The sequence below is a fragment of the Phycomyces blakesleeanus genome, assembly GCF_001638985.1.
Source record: "Phycomyces blakesleeanus NRRL 1555(-) unplaced genomic scaffold PHYBLscaffold_4, whole genome shotgun sequence".
NCBI classification, from domain to species: domain Eukaryota; kingdom Fungi; phylum Mucoromycota; class Mucoromycetes; order Mucorales; family Phycomycetaceae; genus Phycomyces; species Phycomyces blakesleeanus.
In genome coordinates, this window is record NW_017265137.1 from 2,877,722 (window position 1) to 2,898,811 (window position 21,090).

Below are 21,090 nucleotides of genomic sequence, written 5' to 3' on the forward strand. Positions count from 1 at the left end.
AATGTTGTGAATGAGTATTGATTACTGCTGAATCTGAGAGTAAGACTGAAGGATAAAATAATATCCTTAGCTATTCCAGTCAAACGGATCTCCCTTTATGATATTATCTAATACACAGATCATCATACACATAATTGATTATTTATTATTATCACCATGACATGGGATATACAAATACATATACATTATATATATGGCATCATTATATTTCATCTACATATTTCTTTTATTATACAAATACTTAATTGAGAGACTACAACTACAACTATCTAATATTATGAAACATTACCCGAGTATCTGGGTCGGAATACTAAAATATTACCAATAGCATAAATGCTCTTCTTTACCAAAACTCTTGGACTGATCTGACTGGAGAAGTATCATATCAATTGGTCTTTCCGGATCTTTCCAGAAGAACAATACTCCTGGAATATGACTCATCGTGATAAAGATTACTTAAGCACACACTGAATTACAAATTAGAAAAACATATAAATATCAGTAGATAGTTCCGTGTAGAAAGACAATCGAATTTTATATTTCTTTACTTTTCTTTTGAAATAAACAACCTACACAAGTTCTCACGAATTCTTTCGTCTATATTATATTTTGCTTTATTTTCTCCCCACAACATCGGGAAAAGGGACAATCTATAGATCTCACTTTGCGTTTAGTAGCTGAGGGGCCTCGGGATCAAAGACGGTACAATGCTCCAACTGCAAGTGAAATAGCAGTTCTTATTATGAATAATGAAGAGGGTACTTCAAGAGACATTGTGCTGCACACCAGAGCCAACTTCCAACAGAACATCAATGAGTACCACCGATCTTATGATGCTTTACACTATGTGCTACTCTTTCCACATGGTGAAGATGGTTGGACCATTGATGCCAGCTCATTGTCAGGAGAGCATGTCACAGTAATGCAATGGTACTCAAACCGTTTGATGTATCGACGCAACACACAGCACCTCCTCCATCTTTTTGGCCGTCTCTTTCAACAATATATTGTTGATATGTATGCCAAAGTTGAGCACGATCGGCTGCACTTCATCACCAGCAATCAAAATCGTCTCCGTGTAGATCTTTATAGTGGAATTCAGGATGCTGTTATCCATAACGATTGTAATCTTGCAAATCTTGGAAAGAGAGTTATTCTTCCATCTTCTTTTATTGGTAGCCCCCGGTATATGGCTCAACTTTATCAAGATTCAATGAGTATTGTGCGTCGTTTTGGCAAGCCTGATTTGTTCATAACTTTCACTTGCAATTCAAAGTGGCCAGAAATCACAAATTCCCTGTTGGCTGGGCAAAAAGCTAATGACAGACCAGATCTTTGTTCTCGGGTTTTCAATATGAAGCTCAAAGAGCTCATGATTGACCTTACAAAAAAAATATTCTGGGGAAAGTTTTGGCCTTTATATATGTCATTGAATTCCAAAAGCGTGGACTTCCTCATGCCCACATTCTTTTGATTTTGCGACCACAAGATAAACCAAAAACAATAGAAGATTTTGACAGAATAGTTTCGGCTGAAATCCCAGATCCTGAAACTGAGCCATTGGCATATGAAACAGTAAAAAAATGCATGATGCATGGCCCATGCGGAAAGAAATATCCAAAAGCACCATGCATGAAGAATGGGATCTGTTCAAAGAATTATCCTAAAAAGCTTTGCAATGAGACTAGCAATGGTGGAAACGGATATCCTATTTATCAACGCAGTCGAAATGGAAGAGTTATTAGAAGAGGGCCAAAGATCATGGATAATGGATGGGTTGTTCCACACAATAGATACATATGTGCAAAATACAATGCTCATATAAATGTTGAGATTAGCACCTCTGTTTCTGCCGTAAAATACCTCTACAAATATGTATATAAAGGACATGACCGTGCAATGGCCCATGTGCAGCCTACACCCACCAATTCCACTCCACAACAACAACAAGAGCATGTAAACGAAGTTAATGAGTTTCGTGATGCTCGGTATGTCTCCGCTTCTGAAGCATGCTGGAGAATATTTTCTTTCAAGCTTCATCAAGAGTATCCCAGCCATCAACGACTTTCAATCCATCTGGAAAATGCCCAACCCGTATATTATAATCCATCTTCTAACCCAGAGGATGTTGCAAATTCCAGAAAAAACACTACTTTAATGGGATATTTCGACTATAATGCTACACACCCATCATCTGAAAAACTTCTTTACGTCGACTTTCCTTCTCTTTATGTATGGAATACAAAAGAACGAAAATGGACAGCACGTAAGAGGTTTGATAAAGGAACGATTGGCAGAGTTTACACAGTGTCTCCAAGAGATATTGAAAAATATTCGTTACGATTACTGCTGCATAATGTTAAAGGGGCCAAAAGCTTTGAAGACATACGTACAGTAGAAGGATGTGTGTATGAAACAAACCAAGCTGCATGTCGTGCTCTGGGATTACTTTTGAATGATGATGAGTGGAGTAACTGTATGGAAGAGGCAGCAGCTCATCAGATCCCATTTTCTTTACGAAGACTCTTTGCTATTCTTTTGATTTTCTGTGCAGTATCAGATCCTTTCTCTTTGTGGCTTGCTCATCGCGATTCTATGATTGAAGATTATCTTCATTTGGCAAGAGAAAGTAGTGGAATTCCTGCGTTAGCCCCCACACAAGATATGTTTGACAGATGTTTATGGGATATCGAAAGTCATCTATCTGCCAACTCTATGTCTCTCATGTTGTTCACTGGATTTGTTCTTCCACCAATGCCTGACATCCAGCACTTTAGCCCAAATGGGCAAGATGTTCAAGCCATCATACAAGAACAAGAAGATTTATGTGATCAAGCCCAGCTTTTGCCAGATCCAGATACATTGACATTCAATAATTCACAAAGACGTGTCTATACAACAGTATTAAGTGCAATTGAAGAAAACGTGGGAGCCTCAAGATTGTACTTTGTCGATGGTCCAGATGGGACGGGAAAGACATTTGTCTTTAATGCCTTGCTTCAAAAAACTCGCCAACAAGGAAAAATTGCTCTTGCAGTAGCAACAAGTGGAATTGCTGCATTGCTGCTAGACGGTGGGCGTACAGCACATTCCAGGTTTAAGATTCCAGTGAAAGTTGATCTTAACTCCTTATGCTCCATCAACGCAAACTCGCAAACGGCACAACTTATTAGAAGAACGGAATTGGTTATCTGGGACGAAGCTTCTATGATTAGTAAAGATGTTTTTAATACTGTAAGCAGATCCATGCAAGATATAATGAAGACTGTCGATCCATTGCTTGAAAACGTTCCATTTGGAGGGAAGTTGTTTGTCTTTGGAGGCGATTTTCGGCAGGTCCTTCCTGTTATACCCAAGGCAACAAGAGCTCAGGTTGTAAGCCAATGTATCAAGAAAGCATCTGCATGGAGAAATGTAAAAACCTTGCGGCTTACAACAAACATGCGAATTGCCCAAGCAAATAATGAACAAGAAACATTAGAGCTTAGGGAATTTGGAGCATTTCTCTTGCAAGTTGGTAGTGGTTCTGCCCACACAACAGGCGGTGATGACACCATCCCAATTCCGCCCCATATGTTACTTTCTGGATATAATCCTGCTGATCTGGCCAAAGCAGTTTTCCATGATCTCTCCTCTAATGCAGCCAACCCTCATTTCCTCATGGGCCGTGCTTTGCTTACTCCTAAGAATAAAGATGTCAAGAAACTCAATGATATTCTTCTGAGCCAGTTTCCTGGAGAGGCACGAGAGTTTAAGAGCATCGACCAGGGAATTGATGAAGATGGTCAGTTGACATATCCAGTTGAGCTACTAAATACCATTGATCCTGGATCCCTACCACCTCACTCACTGTCCTTAAAAAAAGGATGTCCTATCATGCTTCTTCGCAATCTTGACCCAAAAAACGGCCTCTGTAATGGTACACGCCTGATTTGCAACTCTTTTGGAACATCTGTCATCAGAGCAACAATGGTGACTGGATCAAATGCCGGGCAAGTATCTCTTATTCCAAGAATAAAGCTTAATCCATCTGGATCAAATGGTGAAATTGAATTCCAGCGGTTCCAATTTCCAGTTCGTCTTGCATTCGCAATGACAATAAACAAGTCACAAGGTCAAACTCTTGAGAGTGTTGGATTATATCTCCCTGCCCCAGTATTCTCCCATGGCCAGCTGTATGTTGCTCTATCCCGGGTCAGAAAACCTTCTACAATCAAGATAATGCTTGATACACCAGCAAACTCCAACGAAACGGCAAATACTGTATTTACAGACAATGTTGTATTTAAGGAAGTCTTTGACATTTAGTAAAAAATTATATATAACATACACTATAAACTCATCTAACCAATTTTTTTTTGAATAATAAAACATCTATACATATCCTTTCTTTTCATATAATTCACTCAAATAAAATGTTCCTATTAATTGTGCTATACGGTACTTAGACTTCCAATAGGGAAGGGTTTTATATTAACTTCCGGTAGGCTCTGGGGCCCCCCCGAAGGGAGGGGGGAGGGGGGGGACCCCCCAAAGGGGGGGGGGGAGCACCGCTCCCCTAGTCTATATTATTAAAATGTATCAGTAAACACTCTCCAACCGTAAGTCATGTGATCAAAGCTGCCCAATGTTATAATACATCAAATATTCAAATGTTATTACTTGATTTTATAACTTTATACAGATTATACATTCATTACAGATCACATGACTTACATCGGTTTTTTATGATTATATGATTATATATTCAGTACAGATCACATGATTCACATTTTTTTAAATAGCTGCTCCATTAATATGTTAAGAAAAAATAGCAATAATAGTAATATTTTTTCTCCGGGTTCATCAATATTTATATACTTACAAAATACCAAAACAAAAAATAAAAAATGCAGCCTTTTGAAAGCATTTGTGCCTCATGCAGGCTATCTGAACATAAGCGTAGATCAAATATGCTTTGTTCTTTAAACAATAAAAACACGAGACTTTACGTGCTTGAAAAAAGAACTTACAAAGACATCTCTACTAATGAAGAGATTTCTGCAGAAAGTAGCCAATGTAATATTTATAACTTAAATTTAAATTAATATACTTACATTTAACTATTAAATTATAACCATTTAGCTGCTGCATTGAGATTGAGACACGAAGTATCTTCTGAAAAAACAACCCAAGTTCAAGTTCAACATGTACTTGAGTCTAATGGCTCTAATGAGTCTGATGAGAATGATGAAGACATTGAAAGTGATGATACAGAAAGTGAAGACGAGACAGATGACAGTCAATCACATGGAATTGCTTGCAGTAATTTTACAACAGAACCTGGGATTGATTATCAAGGTTCAATGACTGCTGAGTGTCAGTTTTGTAATGCAATGATGTGAACAAATGAGAGAGTTTCTTGCTCATCTGTAGAAAATCTGCTGTTTTCCATGTGCTTTAACAAGGGTAGTGTTCTTCCAGATTTTGAGCCAATACTGCCTGAAATGGCCATTCTTTTAGTGCATGGTACAGCCGCATCAAACATTTTCTTTCAAAAGATTTGTGCTTATAATAGCACTTTGAGCTTTACTTTGTTGGGTGCAAAAATTGATCATTCTGTTGCAAATAACAGAAGTGGAGCATACTGTTTCAGAATACACGGCACAATATGCCATAATATTGGGTCTGTTCTTCCATCCACTGCTGAAGACTTAATTAAGCCAAGGTATGCTCAGCTTTATATGTATGATCCTGTCTCTCAAGTCAACTTCCAACACAACAATGCTTCACATCTCAACCGAAATATAATAGAGCAGATTCAGAGTATGCTCATAAGAGTAAACCCATTTGTTTCTCTTTTTAAATCAATAGAGCAATACTCTAGAACAGAAAACCAAGTTGTGGATTTGACCCTTCGTTTGGTTGCTGATAGTTGACAGGATCAAAGATGCTATAACGCACCAGCAGCAGAAGAAGTAGCTGTTTTGATAATAAATAATGAGCCTGGGACATCAAGAGATATTGTTCTTCACACGCAATCTAATGGGCTACAGCATATAAACAAATACCATAGATCATACGACTCTCTATTATGTTTTGATGTTTCCTTTTGGTGAAGATGGTTGGACAATCACTTCATGTGGAACTTCAGGAAAAAAAGTTACTGCAATGCAATGGTATTCAAGCAGACTGATGTATTGCAAAAATAGTCTTCACCTACTCCATCTCTTTGGTCGACTGTTCCAGCAGTATATTGTTGACATGTACGCCAAGATTGAGCATAATAGAATTACCTTTATTGCAAAAAACCAAAAATGACTTCGAGTAGATCTCTACAGTGGCGTACAAGACGCAATGAATCTTAATGAGGGCGATTTGAATAACCTTGGAAGACGAGTCGTTCTTCCTTCCTCTTTTGTTGGTTTGCCACGACATATGCGCCAGTTGTATCAAGATGCGATAGGTATTGTGCATTGCTTTGGAAAGCCGGATTTGTTTATCACATTTACGTGCAACACAGCTTGACCAGAAATAACAAGTGCTTTATTGGGAGGGCAAAAAGTTAATGACAGGCCTGATCTTTGTTCCCGTGTTTTCAACCTAAAGCTCAAAGAACTCATGCATGATCTTACAAAGAAAAATGTTTTGGGAAAGGTTCTTGCATTTGTTTATGTCATTGAATTTCAAAAACGCGGCCTCCCACATGCCCATATTCTGTTAATTCTTTGTTTTGAAGATACACTAAGAACAATAGAAGACTATAATAGCATTGTATCTGCAGAAATTTCAGACCCTGACACACATCCACTGGCATATAACACGGTCTGTAAAACCATGATGCCTGGCCCATGTGGAGATGCCTATCCAAATTCACCGTGTATGATAAATGGTAAATGCAAAAAGAATTACCCAAAGTTCTTTTATGAAAACACTGTTGAGAATGGAACAGGATATCCGAAGTACAGAAGATGCAAAAATAGAAGGACAGTGGTAAAAGGTGGAAAGCTACTAGACAATCGATTGGTAGTTCCTCATAACCTATATCTTTGCGCAAAATACAATGCCCATATCAATGTTGAAGTATGTACATCTGTATCAGCTGTGAAATATTTGTACAAATATGTATATAAAGGTCATGATCGAGCCATGGCAAATGTTCAACCCACTACTACCACAACCTATATCAACCAACAAGAGCCTGTTAATGAAGTCAACAACTTTTTGGATGCATGCTATGTCTCTGCTTCAGAAGCATGCTGGAGAATATTCTTCTTCAAGCTACATAAAGAGCATCCAGCACACCAAAGACTGGCCATTCATCTCGAAGACTCTCAGCAAGTTTTTTTCTCTGAAACTGATAATCCAGCTGCAGTAGCAAACAAAAATTCACACACAACATTAACAGCATGGTTTTTATATAATGCGGAAAATGCAGATGCACGCAAACACTTATATATAGACTTTCCTACAAACTTTGTTTGGAATCTAAAAGACTGATGATGGAAAAAAAGAGTACAATTTGACAGAGGAACAATTGGTAGAATATATACCATATCACCAAGAGATGCAGAATAGTATTTCTTGAGAATTCTGCTCCATAATGTTTGTGGGGCTATAAGCTTCCAGGATCTCCAGACTGTAGAAGGCCAACTACATGAAACAAACCAAGCTGCATGTCGTGCATTAGGACACTTGATGGATGATAACGAACGGGAAGAATGTATGGAAGAAGCAGCATCATACCAGCTACCATCGTCATTGAGATGTCTATTTGCAATTCTTTTGGTTTTCTGTTCGGTGTCAGATCCATTTGCTCTATGGATATCCCACAAAGAATCAACAATAGAAGACTATCTAAATGCTGAAAGACTTGAAACCGACAACCATTCCTTGGAGCCTACCCAGGAAATGTACGATAGATGTATGTGGGACATTGAAAACTATCTCTCTGTCAATTCTTTATCATTAGTATCTTTCAGTGGCTTCACCCTTCCACCTGTTCCTGCAGCATCAAATCGAACTAGGCGTAGACATGGATTGTGAACATTGATGCATGAGCAAGAAGACCTTTGCCATGAAGCTGCTTTGTTGCCAGACCCTGCCACTTTGCCATTTAATATTGATCAGCAATTGGCATACGATTCAATCATAGAAGCATTGAATGTAACTACTCTTACATCAAGACTATTTTTCATAGATGGGCTGGGCGGAACAGGAAAGACATTTGTATTCAATGCTCTTTTGTGTCATGTTCGTCATCAAGGAAAGATTGCCTTTGCTGTTACTACCAGTGGTATTGCTGCACTACTTTTGGTTGGTGGACACACAGCACATTCGCGGTTCAAAATTCCACTTGAAGTTGATGTTAACTCGATGTGCTCTATACCAGCAAACTCTCAAACAGCTGATCTACTGAGAGCAACAGAATTAATTATTTGAGATGAAGCATCAATGATCAGTAAAGATATTTGTAATGCTGTGAACCGCTCTATGCAAGACATTATGAAGTCTGTAAATCCCTTACTTGAAACAGTGCCATTCGATGGAAAATTGTTTATATTTGGAGGAGATTTTAGATAAATTTTTCCTGTAATTCCAAGAGCATCAAGATCGCACATTGTAGAACAATGCATTAATTGTGCCCACGTATGGAGACATGTCAACCACTTGAACCTTACAATCAATATGCGAATTTCTCAAGCAACAACGCCAGAAGAAGAAACTGAGCTCAGAGACTTTGCAGCCTTTTTGTTGAGTGTTGGCAGTGGTACTATTCTCTGTTCTGGTGGTGAAAACACCATTCCAATCCCTGAGCAAATATTAATTCCTGGCTGTAGACTCCTCCACCTTGCAAATGCTGTATTCACTGATCTGAATGCAAATTCACAAAATACTGATTTTCTCATGTGTCGTGCGATACTTACTCTAAAAAACTATGATGTAAAAACAATTAACAACCTTCTTCTTGACCAATTTCCTGGAGTAGCCAGCAAATTCAAAAGCATTGATTGAGGCAACACTGATGATGATCTTCTGGCATACCCAATTGAACTGCTGAACACATTTGATCCTGGATCTCTGCCCCCTCACAGTCTCAAGCTTAAAAAGGGGTGCCCAATTATGCTACTTAGAAATCTTGATCCAAAAAATGGCCTATGTAATGGCACTCGCCTGATATGCAATTCTTTTCAACGATTTGTCATAAAGGCTACAATAGTAACAGGATCTCACGCTGGAAAAATTGCTCTCATCCCAAAAATCAAACTCAATCTATCTGAATCAACATCAACTATAGACTTCCAACACTGTCAGTTTCCTGTTCGCCTTGCTTTTGCAATGACAATCAACAAATCACAGGGGCAGACACTTGATTATGTTGGTCTATACTTACCTTCACCAGTATTTGGACATGGTCAGCTTTATGTTGCCCTATCCCGTGTCAGAAAACCATCAGGAATCAAAATCTTGGTGGATATCCCTGATGCCAGCACAACTCAAAATACTTTCTATACAGACAACGTCGTATATCACGAAGTATTTGATAAACCAACAGACTAAGCCATATAATATATAATCTTATACAAGTATCATAACACTTTCTTTTTGTAAGCTTTCAATTGTTTTATATATATATTATATTAATACCAATTTCAGTATTTTACTAATTATATACTCTTCTTTCAAAAACAACAAATATAGTCATAATGAAGAAGCGTTATAAGTAAAGAGACATTATGTTTTTTAGGTAGATCTTATTTAGCTAAAGTACATGTAGATAATATAAGGTAGGGTAAGGGTATATAACATTAGGGACCTCTTGAGGGTTGGGCTCTTACCAAAGCAAAGCAGTGGTAAGAGCCCAACCCTCAAGAGAATAGGGTAAGGTCAGAGATGTCAGGGTCCCTGGGTTGGGTTTTTACCACTGCTTCGCTTTGGTAAAAACCCTCCCAGGGCAATGCATTTAACCGAAGCGTAGCATAGGTGCTAAATGCTAGTTATTTTTATTTTATTTTTATTTATTATTTATATTGAATAGCTTTTGGGAATAACTCCAATAATATATATATATATATTCTCTTTATTCTTCAGATCGATATATTTTTATTACAATTACAATATAATTAAAAATGATCTGATTTTTTTATTTATATCTCAACATCTGATATATGATATTATAATATATATAATTTATAAATATAATAATAATAGTTGGTAGTAATAAGAGAAAAATATATAATTTTTAAAGATGTTCAAAGCAAACAGTGATTTAATAGTAAAGACATTTTGTTATATGGACATGATTTGTATTACAATAGAGATTTATCAATAATTAAGATATTGAATGCAATCGAAAAATGATTAGATTCCATATAACTCACATGCAAAGTATCTCTTTTTCTTTTTAACGGTTTGATGTAAGTCATATGATTTATAACTTCCTTTCTTTTTAACTGTTTGAACATAAGTCATGTGATTTATAACTTCCTTTCTTTTTAACTGTTTTAAAAGTGCGATCATAAGTCATGTGATATATAGGGCTGGTTGATTTTAATAATATGTATAATGATGATAAATAAATGTGTGATTGTAGGTCATGTGATATACAGGGTCAGTTGATTTTAATAATATGTGTGATGATGTGCTAGATATAACTGTATTTATATAAAATATATCACTTTAACATATCTTCTCATTTCTTTATTTTTTCATCTTTTATTATCAGAAAACCCTAAAATGTTATATAAAAAACTTGAAGAATATAACAGTGCTTTTGAAAAAATCATGAAAGAGCTTGAAGAGCCTGAAGAGTCTGAAGATCAGAAAAGTTCTGCTCTGTCAACAACAGACAAAACCCCCCAAAAAAGTAGAGGACAATATCAAAAGCCAACAGATAAAGATATTAAAAAGCTACTTTATCTCTACTTTATAAGGAGATTAACTATCAAAAAAGCCTGCAAGATAGTAAATATGAAACAAACAACTGCTGGTGGCTATATTTTGAAGTGGAAAAAGTCTCTAGTTGTTTTTTCATTAAAACAACAAGGAGGCTACAAGTGACAAAAAAATGACTCTTTTATTCGAAACTTATTCTGCAATAAAGAAAGACTACAAATAATATCATTGCATTTTCAATTTTAATATAATAATTATTATAATGAGATACTTGCTTTATTATCTTATAACTGCAGTACGATATTTAACTTCAACAAAGTAATCTGCAAAAAAGTTTGCATATTCTGTTAGTTCTCTATATAGATATTTTTTATAACGTATCTTTGTAGAAAGATCTATGTATATTGAAGTGCTATTATATTAGGCATTTGGCACTTATATAAAAAAATACAATGTTTACAAAAAAAATTGTAGAGTGTAAGAATAAAAAATTGGAGTGCAATGTATTCTTCTACTAATAGTAAAAGGGGGGAGCAAATTCAGATAGCAATAGATGCAAATTCAGTTGGCAATGGATGCAAATTCAATTTCTATGGGAGTCAATCAGATGTCAATGGGCTCTAATTAGATGGAAACAGATCACACCAAGAGAAATTCTCATATGAAAATGATAATTTTGGGATAACACTAATCGTAAATACTTTTCTGCAAGTCACAGCATATTCAGCCAATCAAGAGAGCAATTTCCAAAAAATGAAGAGATATTGTAAAAAAAAAAGTTAATGTGTTATTTTTTGAGAAATTGATTAAGAAAGATATACTTTTTATTAGACAAACCGATTCAGCAATCATTTTTTACTTTAGTTAAGTTTATATAAGAGATAGTAGATAAAGAAGTATATAGTAAATCTATCATATATAAAATAAGTTAATCTTTTTTAATATTTGTGACTTGCAGAAAAGTATTTACAATTAGCGTAGCCAATAATTTTGGGTCTCTGAGCCTAAAATAAGAGTTTTTTATCTATAAAAGTTAATTTATGCTGAAAAGTGTTTCTTTTTTCAGAAAAATGTCAAATTTTTTTTTGAATAGTTGGTACTTCTAAAATCAAAACTCGCTGTTACTTTTTGAGAAGCACCCAATAGAAATACTCAATAGTCCAAACTGAAATTAAAAAGCAATTAAAAAAATGAGACAAAGAAATAAGTTTATTCATTTAAAGCAAAAAAACAGAAGTAATTTTTACAAAAGAAGTGATAAGATCCAAACTTGAGGAGATTTACGCTAGAAAGGTGAACACCTGAAGTCAAATGTAACATGCATTCGATTTTGATTTCTTCCAGATTGCAGTAATGTTCACTTGGTTGGCAGCCAACTGTTGCCAAATTCAGGTTAGGTGAGAAAAGCTGGTAATACTGAATGCACAAAATACTATTACTTTCCATAATCCTTCCAACAAACAGCCTGCAAATATTATCTTTATAGAAAAATGCAACTGAGACACCAGTAACAACCTTTGTCTTTACGTGGTTACTGTCCACAAATTCCTGGTATTTGCCAAAGTAGTTGTCAGAATATTTGATTCCTTGATCTTGAAGAAAGGCAGAAATACTGGATCCACTCTTTACTTGAGTACCTGTAGTTCTATTGATCCATGAGCTTCCACTGGCAATGTGTCTAAGCATATCTTGCTTTTCAAACTTGAATGCAAGATCCCTGTTATCAGCACGATAGTTGGAATATACCAAATGAGTCTGGATGAACTTGTTGAATTGCTCACCCTTTTCGGTCTCAAAGTAGAGAGCACAACCAAACCTCTTGATATCTTCTTTCAAGTGCAGCAGAAGGTGCGTCTTCAGAGTCAAGCTGAACTTGGTATTGCTATATACGTCATATTTCCACAAAGACTTGACAAGAAGACGAGCAGTATTATTGACATTGCTGAGATATTGATCGAAATCAGAGTTGACTTCTTGAACAAATAAAAGAGACAATAGAATGCCAAGTTCTGTAAAAGGCTTAGCAATCATACTAACTTCTGTGTCATTTGCGAATTCAGCATTGAGAATAGCTGGCAGGACTTGCACCAAAATTATGAGCTCCTTGTCAAGGTAAGATCCACTATGTCTAAGCTTCTTTCTGAAAGTTCTTGTAAAGTCCCTGGAGCCTTTTTCTTGCTCTAGCAAATTGGATAACTTTACTTGTAAAGCAGTGTTTCCCTTTAGAACCTCCTTGAACAAATAATTAACAGAATATTTACATATTCCAAGAGCTACAGTATATAAAATCTCTACAGGTGTATCAAGAGCAGGATCAAAAGACTGCAAACAAAGTAGGCCTTTGGCACCAGTATGACTATACCCAAGATCAGTAAGAATAGACATCTTATCTATAGGCTTTTCCATTCGCATGTAAATATTGTCAATATTTAGCAATACACTAGGAATTGCCTTCTCTTTACAAGTTGGGTCGGTGGCTGCAATCCTGCAATGTTCCTTTGTTCTTCTTTGAAAATGGCGAACCAGATGATCAGAGTCGAAGTCATCAAAACTGAATCTTGTTAAACTGCGATGGTAGCACCTTCTATATGGGAAATTGGACGTCGCATGCTTCAAACCAACAAGTTTAGCGTGGTGGGCATTGTCAGCTGTAATGAAGAGCAATAGAGCACAGACAGTGACAGTCTCGTTATATGTTGACAAATACATCTCAATACTGTTTTCCAAGGACTTCAGGTCTACAGCAAGAATAGACATCAATTGAGTTGACTTGAATCCAGCTTGCTGGGAAACAGCTGTGACAAAAAAAAATGTTCTTGTGTCTGTTCCTCATGTGGTATGGCATCGCAGGGAAGTTGACCAGCACACTGTTATACATGATATATGTTTTTGGCAGATTTCCAGAGGTATCGTCAGAAAATATGGCAAGTGGGGCAATAATGGCCTTTTGAAATCAGATGAATTGGTTGGCACTGTTAAATATCAGCTTTTTCAAAGGATGGCTTTTGAACAACAGGTCATAGTGCATTGGATTCAATGATGTTTCATCAGAGGAAAATCAATTCTTGGGATAGCTAAAGAATATTGGGGGGAGCCAAGCAGAATTCAGACATTTAACTTCATACATGACAGGAAAGCTTTATATCTTATGTAAGGAGTAGTCTTCACTGTCAGAGCCTTGTTCAACAAGGTAACCATCAAAGAGAGCAATGTTGTTTTTTAGGTAAAACCTCAACTAAAACAGATTGTCCACCAGATAACACGCCAACATCTCCAATCCAAAAGTCTTTGCCATTTGTTTGAACAAAAGGATGTTGAAACAAAGGGTCTCTTTTCTATTTTTCATCTTGTTGGACAGAAAGTCACTGATTTTCAGTGTAATCTGGAAAAGCTAAAAGATATAGTGCTTTTTGAGGGTTTGCCAAAAGAAGACGCAAGTGGTCTGAAGGTAAGTTAAAGTGGCAGTCTGTAGTCTTTACTTAGCCAGTAATTCATGAACCCAAATTGGAAGTTGCTTTGATCGTAACTTTCTTAACAGTTGTAGGGAACAGAGGAATCTTGTTGAACTTATTATGTTGATAGTTAAGCAGAGTCCCGACCTTTGGCAGCTTAAATTCTACTTTATCCTCATCTGCTCTCTTCTTCAACTCAAACAATAAATTGATGGTATACATGATCTTTGTAAGCATGGAAACCGAGATCATACTGTTGTCCCAGTCAACAAAGGCTTGAAAATTAAGGTCTGTAGATTTTGAAAAGGAAAGAAAGGAGGCATGGTTCGATTCTATGCACCGGAAGCAGCAGAAAAATCCAAGAGAGATTGACAATCTTCGAAAGCCAAAATAGAGAAATCTGATTCCACATTACTGTTAATTGTCAATGATGCCATATTAAAGATTCTTTCTTTAAGAGAAGAAATATTCTCTTCCATAGCTTCTTCTTGTTCTTCTTCAATCATAGACGAAATATCGGCTTGAAACAATGCTTCTTAACTATCTTTGACTACATTAAATTCTCTTTCTGAATCAGAAATGCTTGTAACGTTGAGGTTGGGCACGTTTTCAGTCAAAGAATCTGAAGATGTTGTTATGTCATGTGTCTGAACATGTCACTGAAGATTATACAATGTGCTGCACTTTTGCAAGCACAAATGGCAGGTGAAAGAATGGCCTACAAGCTTAATTTTGCCTACGTTTTTGCTATATTTCAACTATTTTTTGCCCATTATAAAGTAAGGTTAATCAAATAAAAGAAAGTAAAGAAAAGTGCCTGACAATAATGAAACTAATGCAAACTTAAATAACTTTCTGAGTCTTAAATTTTACTTAGTATTTTTTTCTTTATTTTTTCTTTGTTTTCTTTTTTATAAGTTAATTTTTTTCTTCTTTATTTTTACTCATCAAACAGAACTTGTAATGGCTAATGATTAATACCTTACTCTTATATAGAATTCACAAATCATGCTTGTAATCAGTTTAGATAAGTAAATCAAACTGTATGTTACTTTTTCTATATGTTAAATAATCAAAAGTCTTTTAATCAAGTATTTGTCATTGTGAGGTAAGCTTTACAAGAAGAAACAAACTGATCCAAGTCAAAACACTTCATACTAGCACATAGTTTACATTTCAGATAGTTAAAGCTACACCAAATAGCATAGCTCTTTATTCATAGTAAAGTTATTTTATTATTTGATTATTAGTGCAAATACAGCTCCTAACTCTTGTCATTTTTCTATGTTAGCTATGAATATCTCTACTTGTATTTATACAAATAGCTTGCCAGCATCTTTGTCTCTTCACACTATCATTTGCTTTTTTATATATTATGTCAGTGAGCTTCAATGTAATCTAGGTAGCTTCAGTAGTCAGGTAAATTCTGGGTAGGCATCAAGCAAAGGTCAAGTGAAAGCTAAGCATCAGTCCAAAGGTGATCTAGTAGTAGTGATCTAGCCTAGCCTGATTTTCACCCTAGTAAAAGTTGAATCCCCCTCCCCCCCAATATTTTTTCTGAATAAAATTGCTGTATTTCAAAACCCATTATTTCTAAATTTGTTTTAAAAAATGAAGTTCAAAACACACTCTGTAGTGAAATTACTGTATTCTATATAAGGCAATTATATTGCTCTTAGCAAACGCCAATAAAACAGTGCTTAAAACCTGTCCAAATTTGGATACTGATTTCTTTTGGTGTGATGCTAATTAGATGGAAATGGGTGCCAATTGAATGAATAAAACCAGTAGTTTAGAAAACTATATAAGATAATTCAATTCAGATCAATAAAAAGTATCTTTTATCCTCTCTTTGATTTTACGTATACTCCTTGATCCCCAGTAGGTTTGACCTTTTGACTGTCAGAGTTGACATTGGCAATCAGAATCGGAATTCACAAGCAACCAATAATGGTTGACTTTTAGGGTAAAAGATCTTGTCATTGCCAATTGGTCTTTTGTATATGTTTTAGATGTTTAAGATGGTGAATATACTTGTAAAAGATATTACTAGATAACTAGCATCTAAGACATATTAATGTAGCTGTTCTTTTAGCCAGAAATCAAGTATCAATTCATATAAATAGTCAAGAAATATATTTAATAAAAAGTATCTTTATTCTTATCTAAAAACTATTCATAAACTTGACGATCCCCAGTGGTATTGATTTTGCAACTTAGTTACAAGTGCCAGAAAATAAATACCAGATCGAGACTTGACATGACTTTGTTATAGTACTGGTTTTATCCATTCAATTGGCGCCCATTTCCATTTAATTAGCATCCGTTTCCATCTAATTAGAACTCATTGACATCTGATCAGCTTCCATAGAAATTGAATTTGCATCCATTGCCAACTGAATTTGCTCCCCCCCCCCCTTTTACTATTGGCGGAAGGGTACATGGCACTCAATTTTTTTATTCTTACACCTTACAATTTTTTTTATATAACCATAGTATATTTTTTTTCTAAACGTTGTACTTTTTTTTGTAAATTTCATATTTTTTTATATAACCATAGAATTTTTTTTTGTAAACGTCATATTTTTTTTATATAACTATAGTATTTTTTTTGTAAACGTCGTACTTTTTTTTTGTAAACGTCGTATTTTTTTATAGAACTGTAGAATTTTTTTTTGTAAACGTCGTATTTTTTTTATATAACCGTAGTATTTTTTTTTTGTAAACGTCGTATTTTTTTATATAACCACTAGGGGAGCGGTGCTCCCCCCCCCCTTTGGGGGGTCCCCCCCCCTCCCCCCTCCCTTCGGGGGGGCCCCAGAGCCTACAGGAAGTTAATATACAGTCATTTCAAAAAGTAAAGTCGCTGATTTTGAGTTTGATGTCGTGCAAAAAAACTTGTGTCCAACAATGATGTTGACTGATCCGGCAATTAAGTCGTGACGAATTTCGTTTATTTTTAGTTGTCGCTTAGTAATTGCCCAATAAAATTTCTTGGCATTAATTATTTTTATAAAAAAGGGGGCCATTCTCGGTGTACCTTTTTTACTTCTTTTTTCCTATTTACAATTTATTTTATAGACATATGGAATGAGTATGCAATTTCTTTACGAAGATGGAAAAGGACATGTTGTTGATGAGCATGGAGTTGAGCCGATGGATCTCGTTGTTGACAAGGAGCTATTCGCTATCGAAACAATAAGCTCTCGTACTCAATTCCTAATGAATCAACCTCCAGAAAGATATTCTAATCCTGTAATGCATCCAGTTTCAGACGATAGGAACAATGATGTTGATATGGAATTATTCAACAAGCGACGCTATACAGTTTACTCTGATGATGAGAAAATGAGATTTTTTCACCTATTTTTTAGCAAGTGCTTAAGTGCTTCTGCTGCCGCGAGACAATTAGGTATTCATATTCGTGCAGCTCAGAGATGGGTCAAACGTTATTATGAAGATCCTGAGAGTATTTTCGAAAAAAAGAAAAAGTCAGGTCGACGTCGTATTCTTGGGGAGGAGCATAAACAATTTATCTTAAGGTGCATTGATGAGAATCCTTCTGCTGTTTTAACTGAAGTGGTAGGAAGTTTAATGCAAAACTTTGTAGATCTTAATGTTTCTCGTAGTACTGTTTATAACTTCATGACAACGCAGTGCAATCTATCCATTAAGCAGGTGCAGTTCCATTCTGTAGAAAGAAACAGCAAGGAAAAAATTCAGCAAAGGTACGTTTGGGTCCAAAAGTGGCAGCAAACTGACATGGACTTTACAACAAATTGTGTCTTTCTGGATGAATCAGCCTTTCACATTAATTTGAAACGAGGTATGGCTTGGTCAAAGAAGGGAACTCCTGCAATAGTTACAGTGCCTATGACTAAAGCAAAAGCAACATCTATTTTAGGTGCCATATCGGCCACTGGCTTAATTAATGTTAGTTTGAGAGTTCCAAAGCATATCAAAAAGAGAAAGCTTGGACATGAGACTGACATTTATAGCACAGGAACAGTGACAGGGCATTATTTGAGCTTTGTGAAGGCTACTCTTGATGAAATGGACAGATATCCAGAAATGAAGGGACATTACCTTGTCATGGATAACGCTCCTATTCACAGCTCAACCAATATAGGTAAGTATATCAATTCTCGGGGATACCAGTATGCGTATCTTCCTCCATATTCTCCTGAACTGAATCCAATCGAGCAGTTCTGGTCAGTCGTCAAGAGTAAAGTGAAACGAAATAAGTTTTTGGAAAAAGAATCACTCATGACAAGAATTAGCAAAGCATGTGATAGTTTATATTTAAGTGATTTCAAAGGTTTTGTTTCTCATTCTGTTAAATGCTTTGACAAGTGTCTCAACAAAGAGAGGCTCTAAAATATCCAATGCAAAAAAAAAAATGAAAAAAGGGGAAATTTGTTATGCACTTTTTGTTAAGCACTTTTTGTCAAGCACTTTGTCAAGCACTTTGTCAAGCACTTTGTTAAGCACTTTGTTAAGCACTTTGTCAAGCACTTTGTTATGCACTTTTTGTTAAGCACTTTTTGTCAAGCACTTTGTCAAGCACTTTGTCAAGCACTTTGTTAAGCACTTTGTTAAGCACTTTGTCAAACACTTTGTTAAGCACTTTTTGTTAAGCACTTTGTTAAGCACTTTGTCAAGCACTTTTTGTTAAGCACTTTTTGTTAAGCACTTTTTGTTAAGCACTCGGGGGGGGGGGGGGGCAACGACGTCATTGTGGAGATTGCCGAAAGCAAGTTTGGTAAATGTAAGTACCACTGGGATCATGCTGTCGAGGGTTGCTGGGTGTTTGGGTTTTGGTCATATATTTTGGCTGGGTCAACAAAATTGACCAAAAGCAGTACTCTTTTTTTTTTTTTGTGAACCAGCCTGCTTTTGTTGTGTCTCCCTCTTTTTATTTTATTCTTTTTTATGGTTGCAATGGCAAGTAAAACAAAACTTGTTACTATTTTACAGCAATGTTTTGAATGTCGAAAGACATACAGCACTCCACAATCCCTTCGAGAACACATGCAAAAGCACAATATACAATTGCCACAACGAATAACAGGAATCAGACGATATAATAATGATGAATATACCTATGTTAAGGCTACCAAATCACACGATGACATTGAGAAGCACTTTGGCTGCCCTGCATGCATCGCTCATTGTATGGAAATCGACGAGTTGAAGACCCATTATTATGTCAACCATTTAGAAACCTTGCCAGAACAATCACAGACGACATCGCAGGAAGAACCAGCGACAGGGCAACAACAAAGCTACAACAGCCAAGACCAGCCTAACAAACGTCACTTAAGCAATATCCTTGGAACTGAGTTGTTGGATCCATTATGCCTATCGTTTCCACCTCTTGATCACGATGACCATTTGTTGGTACAAAACTTCGATGCAACAATGGCGTTTCATAAGCTGCAGCTCTCATTATGTCAACACAAATGGAAACTATCACTCGAAAATCACATCCACTGCGCCATGGCAGCCACCCACATTTTGCTCTTGTCACGAAATCATTACCCAGAGGATTTATCACCCTATTTCAGCAATCACGACCTCAAGGCAACCATCAATGGGATTGAGACAAAATATGGCATTAAAAAGCTTCCAATGTCAATGGCGACGACTACCAGCATGATCGGCATCGTTCAAAATCTTACCATGGGAGTAATCAGTCGAGATAAAGCGATTGCACACCTTTTGGATTTGGACCTCCCCACAAATGAGAACAAGTTCAAAAAATGCATAATCGATTTGATTTGGAAGCTTCCTCCCGTACCTTTGCAGAAGACATCAACGAATTTGAACTTAGCACTCGATACGTTGATCCTTTTTTATCTGGTTTATTTGACGATCCGGACGAGGGCATATACCTACGGTGGACTAATGAAATAACTTTAGAAGCTCAACAGGATGAAGATTTATCAACAAAACGTCCCGATATATGTATAAGTCGTTTACATGGGATGACATGGGCGTCGAATCATGGCTATGGGGAAGTTAAGTCAGCTGCTCAAGGTGGTAACAATTATTTGATTTGTCGGGATCTACTTCGCGTTGGTATATTCTGCAAGAATGCTCTCAATACACATAACATGGAAGGTGTACTGGGTCTGCAGGTTATTGAAAGAATGGTTACGTTTTATGTCTTGGTTTTGCCATCAACAGGACTTTATGTCATGTACGAGCTGGAAAAAATCAAGATTCCTAGCTGCTTAGATGATTTAACTAAACTTATTGTGGATATGCCTCGCGTTTGTCGCGTACTTGACACCTTCAATCGCATCTGCAAACCATCAGTCCATCAAGCAATGCCTAGCCGACACCGCCCAACGATCACGACATCTGCCTTCAATGGCGTTTTTTCACCATCCCAAGATCGCAAAAGATCATGTCATTTGAAATATCAACATAATTAGTAATCAACTCAAAAATAAAAAGAATTATTCGATCTATGTGTGGGCTTTGCCGTGTTTTCTTTTTCTTTTTTTTTTGCTAAGCATTTTGTTAAGAATTTTGTTAGGCACTTTGCTAAGCGTTTTGCTAAGCATTAGTTTTGTACAAACGGTAAGAGGCAATTATGTTGGACCATGCATGTGGGCAGACTGGGTCAACAAAAGTGAACAAATACAAAACCCAAACACCCAGCAACCCTCGACAGCATGATCCCAGTGGTACTTACATTTACCAAACTTGCTTTCGGCAATCTCCACAATGACGTCGTTGCCCCCCCCCCCCCCAA

The 21,090-nt window shown here is 36.3% G+C and overlaps 6 protein-coding genes across 6 annotated transcripts in view; 5 read left to right on the forward strand and 1 right to left on the reverse strand.

Moving 5' to 3' along the window:
• The window catches only part of PHYBLDRAFT_185732 (hypothetical protein), a gene marked incomplete at its 3' end in the record, with an annotated part of 10,561 nt that extends 6,253 nt beyond the window's left edge, over positions 1-4,308 (forward strand). The window contains exons 2-4 of the mRNA XM_018439132.1: positions 657-1,124; positions 2,963-3,073; positions 4,076-4,308. Of these exons, the coding sequence (XP_018296134.1) occupies positions 657-1,124; positions 2,963-3,073; positions 4,076-4,308 (812 nt within the window). The remainder of the gene's footprint in view (positions 1-656; positions 1,125-2,962; positions 3,074-4,075) is intronic.
• Positions 4,309-4,889: 581 nt separating this feature from the next.
• On the forward strand, positions 4,890-5,918 carry PHYBLDRAFT_164970 (hypothetical protein; the record flags this gene model as incomplete). Its single annotated transcript, XM_018435121.1, has 3 exons — positions 4,890-5,058; positions 5,125-5,358; positions 5,398-5,918. 3 exons carry the CDS (start codon positions 4,890-4,892, stop codon positions 5,916-5,918), a joined length of 924 nt encoding a protein of 307 aa, XP_018296135.1.
• A 4,844-nt stretch (positions 5,919-10,762) lies between these two features.
• On the reverse strand, positions 10,763-14,833 carry PHYBLDRAFT_141962 (hypothetical protein; the record flags this gene model as incomplete). The annotated part of the gene is made up of 7 exons (XM_018430709.1): positions 10,763-10,815; positions 12,001-12,040; positions 12,160-13,107; positions 13,171-13,670; positions 13,744-13,819; positions 14,412-14,602; positions 14,668-14,833. The coding sequence occupies 7 exons, from the start codon at positions 14,831-14,833 to the stop codon at positions 10,763-10,765; spliced, it is 1,974 nt and encodes a 657-aa protein (XP_018296136.1).
• A 135-nt stretch (positions 14,834-14,968) lies between these two features.
• Positions 14,969-16,080, forward strand: PHYBLDRAFT_164974 (hypothetical protein; the record flags this gene model as incomplete). Its single annotated transcript, XM_018435122.1, has 4 exons — positions 14,969-15,106; positions 15,407-15,435; positions 15,578-15,746; positions 15,988-16,080. 4 exons carry the CDS (start codon positions 14,969-14,971, stop codon positions 16,078-16,080), a joined length of 429 nt encoding a protein of 142 aa, XP_018296137.1.
• Positions 16,081-17,417: 1,337 nt separating this feature from the next.
• On the forward strand, positions 17,418-17,976 carry PHYBLDRAFT_68396 (Homeodomain-like DNA binding domain-containing transcription factor; the record flags this gene model as incomplete). Its single annotated transcript, XM_018441946.1, has 2 exons — positions 17,418-17,909; positions 17,938-17,976. 2 exons carry the CDS (start codon positions 17,418-17,420, stop codon positions 17,974-17,976), a joined length of 531 nt encoding a protein of 176 aa, XP_018296138.1.
• A 1,292-nt stretch (positions 17,977-19,268) lies between these two features.
• On the forward strand, positions 19,269-20,767 carry PHYBLDRAFT_141964 (C2H2-type zinc finger transcription factor; the record flags this gene model as incomplete). Its single annotated transcript, XM_018430710.1, has 2 exons — positions 19,269-20,022; positions 20,115-20,767. The coding sequence occupies 2 exons, from the start codon at positions 19,269-19,271 to the stop codon at positions 20,765-20,767; spliced, it is 1,407 nt and encodes a 468-aa protein (XP_018296139.1).
• Positions 20,768-21,090: the final 323 nt, after the last annotated feature.